The following is a 9920-nucleotide window of genomic DNA, read 5'->3' on the forward strand; positions in this document are numbered from 1 at the left end:
TGTGAGTGTGAGTGTGTGAGTGTGAGTGTGAGTGTGTGAGTGTGAGTGTGAGTGTGTGAGTGTGAGTGTGAGTGTGTGTATGTGTGTGAGTGTGTGAGTGTGTGTGAGTGTGTGAGTGTGTGTGTGTGAGTGTGTGTGTGTGAGTGTGTGAGTGTGTGAGTGTGTGTGTGTGTGTGTGAGTGTGTGAGTGTGTGAGTGTGTGTGTGTGAGTGTGTGAGTGTGTGAGTGTGTGAGTGTGTGAGTGTGTGAGTGTGTGAGTGTGTGAGTGAGTGAGTGTGTGTGTGTGAGTGTGTGAGTGAGTGAGTGTGTGTGTGTGTGTGTGTGTGTGTGTGTGTGTGTGTGTGTGTGTGTGTGTGTGTGTGTGTGTGTGTGTGTGTGTGAGTGTGATATGCGTAGTGTGAGTGTGTGGTATGTGTAGTGTGAGTGTGTGGTTTGTGTAGTATGAGTGGTGTGTATGTGGTGTGTGTGTATGATGTCTGTGTATAGTGTGTGGGTATGGTGTATGTGTATGGTGTATGTGTATGATGTGTGTGTATGATGTGTGTGTGTATGATGTGTGTGTATGATGTGTGTGTATGTGTGTGTATGTGTGTGTATGGTGTGTGTATGGTGTGTGTGTATGGTGTGTGTATGTATGGTGTGTGTATGTATGGTGTGTGTATGTATGGTGTGTGTGTATGGTGTGTGTGTATGGTATGTGTGCCTGTGTGCACATGGGTTTGTGATTTCATGTAGGTCTGTGTGTATGCATTTATATGTATGTGCGTTGTTGTGTTGTCATACTTGGTTGCATGCTATGTTGTGTTGTGTTGTTGTGTGGTGTGCACATGTACCTATTTTTGTGTCTGAGTGTGTGTGTCTGTGAATACGGATGTAGATGCGTGGATACATCTCTGTGTATGTGTGTGTGTGTGTGTGTGGGGGGGGGGGGGGGGGGGTAAATGTAGATGCAGATGCAAGTGATGATGTGAGTGAAATAATAAATATAGATGCAATGCCTGTTCAGGGTACAGTTGTGAATGTGCAGGCAATTCTATCCATGAAAGTGCACATTTTTTAACAGTCCACTTTTCTCTGTTACCTAACTTTTCAACTTATATTCTATATGAAAATAAAGTTACCAAGTATGCTTCTCTGGACAAAAAAAAAATGTATTAAACATCACAACATAATTATCAAAAAATAATACCAAACTATTATAAGTATGGAATATAAAGTATTCCAATAATATTGTAAGCCTTTATTACAGCTTATTATTATTATTATTTTTAATCTAAAGCTTAAATATTTCTAATATTCTACCACTTCTATGCTGTCATGCATAATAATCAAAGCTTTCTTTCTGAATTACAATGTACAATATGTTCTAAAAGCAGGGCCATAGACATGGAGGGAGAAGAGCTAAAAAAAATGACGTAATAAAAATACACATAATAATAATAATAAAACATTTATTCCCTCTCAGTTCCTCTTTAGTAAAAAAGTAAAAAACAAGAATTTTGAATATGGGGAAAAAATCCTTTTCTTCCCTATTTTCTTCCATCACCCCTTAAAAAAATACTGTGTATGGCCCAGTTTAGAACTAATAAAAATTACTCCTCAATAAATCCCATCCTATTTTTGATTAGAATATTCATCAATAAAATCACTATTTAATAATATCTTGAACATAGTCCTTCATGACTAGTCACCACTGCTTTATGCCTCTCTTTATACTTTAAATTGCTTCATGACAGACAGATGAACAATATCATACTAATTTTGGAAACCAATAAATTAATTAAAGCATTCATATTTCTATAAAAATCTTCTGAAAAGTTCATTAGAACTTTGTAGTTTGCCCTTGCTGTAATCAAAACCAAACCAGTCTAGCCCATTTCTAACATGATTACTTACATTCTTCCATCCTTCCAGTCACCTAATTCTAGTTCTAAAGAACCAGTGTGCTGCCTGGTATACATATTTGGTGCAAGTCCTCCTAGGGTGTGTAGGTGACCACATAAGTATGCCAGCCCTTGGCCCATGACTCGACGAATCCCTGGATCAGGCGAGAGTATACAAGAAGTCGGATAATGACCAAACCACACTGAGTAATTACTCTTGCGGCTGGCAGTTTCAAATTCCTGAAGTAGCTTCATTTCTTTGTTCGTGAGCATACCTAAAAATGTAAACTTTTATTATGATCTCTATCATATAATACTCAACTTCTAATCTAAATAAGCTGTCTTTGTTTCAACTTAATTTTGTCTTCTAGAAGGAACTAGAAATCAAAATAACTTTGATTCCCATAGCATGACATTGCATGATTGACAAATCCATTTTTTAATCAACTAAAGCAAAGTCAAACAACACAGATGAACTTGCCAATAAAATTAAATGGCCTTTTTGGGCCTGGAAGAAGACAAGCATCAACAGCAATGAAGGCCACTGAATCATATCCATATTTGTGTATGTACATATAAGAGCGCTGATGATGTTGTCCTTGAATGCTGTAGTTTTGGTAAAAGTTGGCTTCACTAGCTAAGGATGGTACATTAAAGTTGTCTGAAATAATAATATAAAAAATTAGCAAATTCTTAAAAAATACTATACTGCATTTGTTAATACATAATTATAATAGCAGTAGGAAATAGAATAGGAATTGCACTATTTTCAGAAGAAAGTGAAATTGATATACTAACCATGATTTCCTCTGATGTCTAGCCAGACAGTGATATTAAGAATTCCTGAGGTTTGAATAATATCACGATATGTAGCCCACTCTTCTATATACTGTCTTGATCCAAGCATGTCAACAGTTTTGGCATCTGTTAAGTCACCTGCAATTTAAAAATTGATGAATAAAATACATTAAATATATCCCTATTTAAACTACAGAACAAGACTACTAAATAAAAAATAAATGCATTGAAAACAAATACACATACATACATATCAACACATGTATGGACAAACAAATTGGCAAATATATAGACAAAAATATGTTTTCAATCTCAATAAAAAAACAAATGAGTGGATCTATAAACTAAGCCACATACAGCCAAACATATAGAGACAGACTTCTAAACTGAAACCCTAATCAATAGATGAAAAATTCAGATTTTGGAATCCTCATCACAGAGATGATGGATGACATTAATTCATGAATGGACAGGGATGGGCAAGAATTCAGAGTAGTATCAATGAATGCCATGACAATGGTGGCTTTTCTGTGTTCTACATAATACACAGGCATGGTTTTGTGGCTCTGGCTCTGATCCCATTAGTTCTCTAGCTCCAGCCTTCCACAATACATAAAACAGTATAAAAATTAGAGATATCAATAAATACTCAGTACTCATTACTATATGATTTCTTTATCAGACTGGGGTAGTCTGGTGGGGGATGTGTGAAACATCTGTATTAATGTTTATTACCCATACATATATTCATGAATTGATTTATTAACATTTAACAATTTTTAATTTTTGGTAAGCTGGTCACCTGACTATCTAACAAAATTTCTACTTCTTTATTTCATAAATTCAGATTTCTTCAAGTGCTAACAAAAACTTGTAATAATCAGAGGCCTGGTGAAAGCATTATAGTAACATATCACAATTAACCTGTTGGATCTGAGTTACATAGATATCATCTTGAAAAAATTCAATGAAGGGTGGGTGATATAAACATCTAGTCATGGAAAAAATTTGGCTGTGGGGCAGGTGATGGGAACATCTCATCATGGGAAATTGGTACTGAGTGCTGGGTGATGGGGATATCTTGTCAAGAGTAAACAAAACTCTTGGAGTCATATCATATCAATGGGCCTTCAGGAAGCTTCTATAGGATTTTCACTGGTATACAAGGGTGAAGTTTACAATCTGTTAACCATGCCTGGAAGAGAGTCATCTCCAGGGAGAATACTATGTTTGTAAACAGGAACCTATTCCTGCCTGCAGTTACCCATGGTATAAGGTGACTGAACATGAAAATATAAAAAAAATAGCAAAAGTAACACAATGTTATATATTGTTACTGTAAAAGCACAAAGTGCATTTGCACTGAGCTAATATGATGTCTGCTCCATGAAAAGAGTCTATTATACAGCATAACAAATTACAAATACAGACATCAGAAAATGGCAAAACAGCAGAAATTCATCTGCAGAAAAAGGGCTCACAGCAGTGCAGAGAAGCAAGGAATCTTGATATACACAGGAGTGTCCATGTGGGCTGGGCCTACAAGCTACACACCTAGGAAAGTCACCACTCTAGGAAGCATAATAAATGGATTTTGGTGCATGGGCACCAATACACCCAAATCCAACAGGTTAATAAATTTTATAATTCTCAGCAGCAAAAAAAATTTAACTCACATTTCTAAACTTACCTGAAGCAAGGACTACTGCAGGTTTCACAGTTTTAACGGTGAAGGAAGCAAACTCCCGTAAATGCACTGAGCGTGTTGGGTCTTGAAATACACTTAAATGCAGGTCTGATACCTAGGATTAAAACTTGTGTGAGATTCTTTGCTTAGCCCCTCATGTGTTGATTATATCTACTACTCAGTATAAATATCTTGAAATTAATTTATTTTTTTAAAACACAAGATATATTTCATGAAAAAATATTATCATCCCTGTTCAATATGCTTCCTAAAAATAAATAAAATTGTAATGATATAATGTTACCCATATCTAACATTTCTGCTGTATTTAAAAAAAAACGTACTTTTCTTTCCTTCTATCAGACTTTTTGACATCATTAACCAACCTGCATAAACCACATGAGGTGGTCACTCTCAGCTTTCAGCTGAAGCTGGCTACTCTGGCTGTGTCTATTCGTGTGGCTCTCATGGTCACCAACTGCTTCCTCCACATCCACACTCAGTACATGGACTACTCGGCCAACCAGTGAAGCACCTCCAAGGACAATAAGCGCCCATACCAGAGTTCCAAGTCCCACACGCATGCTATGGGATACAAAGAAATTGTTTTTGTCATTTTCGTAGATCATCTATCTAACTTTATACATGCCACTGCAGTAATCAATAACATTTGTATTACAACAGAAAACTACATATTGTTTTAATATAGTTCAATAACCTAGATGAAAGCAGTAATTCCCATCCTATTCCAACAGGCTGCCTTAGTGAATATCTTACTGCCCTTTACATCTTCAAGCATGCTATCATTTTGAAATTTAATTTGCCAGTACATGTAGAATATATAGCTTATGGTTATCAACAATGTAGTAGTGAAGTTAAGTATTCTTTTATTGATTTACTATTATTAACCCAATGCCGCTGAGGAAAATGAATACAAAAATGGGGAAAATGCTCTGCTCTTTTTCTACATTTTTGTGAAATATCTCTGCACATAGATAACTTTGCTAATGCTTAGCCACAAATGAGTCAATTAGTAGACCTTGTGACCTTACCTGATTTCACTATTTCTTGAATTGGCAGGTAAAACGTATTTTTTACTGGTGCTATTTTCTACAAGTATCATTTTCATCATAATCATTATAATTACCATAATGTTATAAACATTAGTAACAGCAAAATAAGATAACATAAAATATTTTCATAAATCAAGGAAAAGGGTAAACAGTTGTGTCAGGCAGTACTCATAATTGGCTCATTGGTGACTTTGTACAAGTGTAGCCTTCTATGTGTAAAAACAATTAATAAAGTAAACTCACATTGCGCATGGCATGTGAGTTAAATGGCATTAGGTTAAACTATTGCCAACAGTGAACTAGTAAAAATGAGGAAAAGACAAAATACAAAATGAGAATGAAAAAGATAATGAGAAAGTGAAAGCAAAAGAAAAATAGGAAGAAACAAAGACAGAAAGAGAAAGACAAAGCTAAAAAGAAAGTGTAGTATATTATATATTCATATAAATATACATATATATATATATATATGTAAAATATGAGAGAGAGAGAGAGAGAGAGAGAGAGAGAGAGAGAGAGAGAGAGAGAGAGAGAGAGAGAGAGAGAGAGAGAGAGAGAGAGAGAGAGAGAGAGAAAGAGAGATAGAAAGAGAGAAAAGAAAGAAAGAAAGAAAGAAAGAAAGAAAGCAAGAAAGAGAGAAAGAAAGAAAGAAAGAAAGAAAGAAAGAAAGAAAGAAAGAAAGAAAAAAAGAAAGAAAGAAAGAAAGAAAGAAAGAAAGAAAGAAAGAAAGAAAGAAAGAAAGAAAGAAAGAAAGAAAGAAAGAAAAAGAAAGAAAGAAAGAAAGAGAGCAAGAAAGAGAGCAAGAGAGAGAGAGAGAGAGAGAGAGAGAGAGAGAGAGAGAGAGAGAGAGAGAGAGAGAGAGAGAGAGAGAGAGAGAGAGAGAGAGAGAGAGAGAGAAAGACAGAGAGAGATATACACATATGTATGTGTGTATATACATATATACATATATATATATATATATATATATATATATATATATATATATAATATATATATATACATACATATACATATATATATACATATATATAAATATATATATAAATATATATATATATAAATATATATATAAATATATATATATATATATATATATATATATATATATATATATACACACATGCATCTATATAATATATCATATATAATAGTCTACATAAAAATATAGATATATGGATATATGCATATCCATATAAATATACATATAAATATATATATATATATATATATATATATATATATATATATATACATATTTATACATATATACATAGATATATATATACATATTCATACATATATACATAGATATATATATATACAAATAAAAATAATCCATGCACTCATATTTTTGTATTATATTACATAAATCTCTATAGCCAATCACATCAAATACTTGGACAATGTTTCATATCTGTTTACTTTATGCCTTATTCAGTTAATGAATAAATAGAAAGTATGAATGCTACATCAAGATTAATCACTGAACCAGTGAAATACAATATATAAATACATCAAAGACATATTTAACATTCATAACATAGCACTGATGTAAAATATAACATAGTGGTTGAGGTTTCTCTGTCAGAACTTTAAGGGTAAAAAGCAGAAACTATTAACTTTTATCTTAAAATGAAATGCTTATTTGATGAATTTAAATTGACAAGCATATAACAAGTTTACTACAATAGCTACATACAGAGTTTATAATCTTACTGCAATTTCTCATATATATTGGTTATATATCAGTGTTATATTGTGTGTTTTGTTCCTTGTATCTATATCGTTCATTTACATTTGGAATTTCACATAAATTCTAATTGTAAATTTCAAAATATTCAGATCTTTCACTTATTAACGGGATGCATAGTCCAGATTATTTACAAGCTGAAAACTATTCATTTTTAACGTGACTTTCAGTATGACTGTATTTGGTATCACGATTAATCTCTTAAGATGATCACGATGACTGAAACATCAATTCGATTGATTATTAATCATATCGCTATTTCTCTGCCTAAAGCCTGTCTAAAGCTAGTTTCAATCTCTTGTCATATGTAATTCCAAAGGCACATTCACTATCTAAATTTATCGAAATCTGAGTATATCACCCTTATCATCTTACCTCTCTACGTGGAAAAGCCGCTCAGCTTCTCGACATGTTATGGATCCGATGAGATGTTAAGAGATGAAGAGTGGTAAATCCCGGACACACGGAGAAAATGAGAGCTAGCCAAAGTAGCCAAATTTTAAAGATATTACAGAGATGAAAAGATAACTAGCCAAATTTTACAGATATTAGCGAGAGAAAAAAAAGAACTAGCCAATGTAGCCAGATTCTACAGATATTACAGATGAAAAAAGAACTAGCCAATGTAGCCAAATTTTACAGATATTACTTAGATGAAAGAGAACTAGCCAATGTAGCCAAATTTGAGATATCACAGAGATGAAAGGAAAACTGGCCAAATTAGCCAAAATTTCAAAAATTGAAATGAAAATTCTTATATGTGGCCCTTTTTGATAATGCTCATAAACAAAATTTGCACTGTATTTGTTCATTAATTAGTTTTTCGTCATATGGTTCAGGAAAAAGTAAGGAACGTATGATTATGTGTATATTATTTTGACGTAAAACTAATTGGCATTCAATATCTATATGGAACCTCTATGTATTGCTTTGCTCATAAGTATTATCACTGATATTTATCCATCATGTATTTTTAACATTTGTGGGGTATGGGTCGATAGTCCCATCGAAACATTATTGATTTATGTCAGCGTATTAATGTGTTATTGACATACTATTCAGTGCGCTAATAGGGAAATCCAAAATGGGCTTTATCGATGCAGTTTATGAATATCATTTTATCAATGTATTTGTTATCTACCCCATTTTTTGCTTGTGAATGTGTAATGGTAATAGTTAATGGTTAGAGCCAAAGGAATGTGGTAGACACCAAAGGTCATATAGCACTACAGAATGGTTTAGTAGTGAAAAAGTGTAATGGTAGATACCTATATTTGTACATATTTCAATCGTAGTCCACTAGACACAGGTTCAACCAGAAAATATATATTCACTGGAAGAAATACCAAATCATTATTTTTACTTCAATCACATTCTGTAAGTATTTTTAGCGGAAATTACTTTTGGCTAGTTTGGCTACTTCGATGAAAAGATGGCAAGTTTGCAGTCCCTTATTTTACCGGTTAGTTTGTTAGCTTTGCGCAGCTGTAGCGAAATCGTGCGTCAGCCAACGGGGAAATTCTTGGCCTGGGTCGCAGCTGTCGTACGAAATAAGAATGAATAATTCGATGCCATGTCAGGTTACTATTCATTAATTTGTTTTCTTTGAGTACTAGCTGTTGAAATATTGAAAGTTGGCAACTGATAACGGACCTGTAGTACAGCGGTATCGTATATATGCCATGTCTACAAGCTATGATAATATGCAGATATACAGTGGACGGTAGATGTGACATGGTATGGCCGTATGTCTATTTGCGGAACTCTTCAATGTTAACCATTTTATATTTTCCAATTACATGCCACTAGTCATTTTAGATCTGAATAGAGTACATAGTAACAAACGCATAAATTATTTTATACCAAGGAGATATATACAGAAACTAGGTTATGTAGGCATAAAGGATAAATCCCCTTTAGAATTTGAAGGAATGAGGGTCATGCCTGTTTGAAGAACTTATCCCCACGACCGGCATTGTGGGTCGTAGTCTACCCTCTCGTCCTTTTGATATGTATTGTGTCCTGGTGTAAAATTCACCCATTTATAATCTAATGAAGTTTGATATGATTATATTATTTCGCAACTGAAATTAGTTAGATACAACCAGTCACCTTACCACGGGCTTTACTCCCTTGCAATTGATTAGGTTACATACAACCAGCCTCCAATGAGCTTCACCGTACACTGTTTTTTAATCGTTCTTGATAAAATCATATCGTGGGTGACTACACCTCATGATCCATATTGTAGATTGTTCTCTATCCTTTTATAGCTTACTTAGTCATCATGACCTTATCAGAGAACTTTCTTCACTCATTCACGGATGAATTAGGTAGAGAATGACCAGTCTCCATAACCCGTAATACTGACCGTCTGTTACTCCTCTGTAACTGAAATAACCCGATTCGACCAGTTTCAGTGACTCACATATCCTAGCCTATAATTTTTTTTACTGTATTATGATTAAGTGAAACACAATTTGTCCGCATTACACGTAACAAAGGTCGTTCTTTATTCCTTTACAATCAAATTAGTTCAGATTAGGTCAGTTCCCATGACCTTTACCAAGGGACATTCCTCTGCTGCAACTGAACTAGGTCAAATACGACCATTCTCCATGACCCATACCGTAGTGCTACACCCAGTCCCCACCACTCGTACCGTAGTGCTACGCCCAGTCTCCATGACTCGTACCGTAGTACGTCCTCACACCGCCATCTATCGG

General features: G+C 34.1%; 2 protein-coding genes across 2 annotated transcripts in view; one reads left to right on the top strand and one right to left on the bottom strand.

The window, feature by feature from the left end:
• The window catches only part of LOC125026571 (transmembrane protein 62-like), a 29151-nt gene extending 21468 nt beyond the window's left edge, over nucleotides 1-7683 (bottom strand). Inside the window, exons 1-6 of the mRNA XM_047615099.1 lie at nucleotides 7570-7683; nucleotides 4755-4953; nucleotides 4372-4483; nucleotides 2682-2819; nucleotides 2365-2544; nucleotides 1897-2158 (exon numbers count right to left, since the gene is read on the bottom strand). Coding sequence (XP_047471055.1) covers nucleotides 1897-2158; nucleotides 2365-2544; nucleotides 2682-2819; nucleotides 4372-4483; nucleotides 4755-4952 — 890 coding nt within the window. The 5' untranslated portion in view covers nucleotide 4953; nucleotides 7570-7683. The remainder of the gene's footprint in view (nucleotides 1-1896; nucleotides 2159-2364; nucleotides 2545-2681; nucleotides 2820-4371; nucleotides 4484-4754; nucleotides 4954-7569) is intronic.
• Nucleotides 7684-9915: 2232 nt separating this feature from the next.
• Nucleotides 9916-9920, top strand: part of LOC125026318 (zinc finger protein 625-like) — a 10642-nt gene continuing 10637 nt past the window's right edge. The window contains exon 1 of the mRNA XM_047614674.1: nucleotides 9916-9920. This exon is cut by the window's right edge and continues 90 nt beyond it. The gene's annotated coding sequence lies outside the window, so the exon portion shown is untranslated.

This window comes from Penaeus chinensis, chromosome 6 (assembly GCF_019202785.1).
Source record: "Penaeus chinensis breed Huanghai No. 1 chromosome 6, ASM1920278v2, whole genome shotgun sequence".
NCBI lineage: Eukaryota > Metazoa > Arthropoda > Malacostraca > Decapoda > Penaeidae > Penaeus > Penaeus chinensis.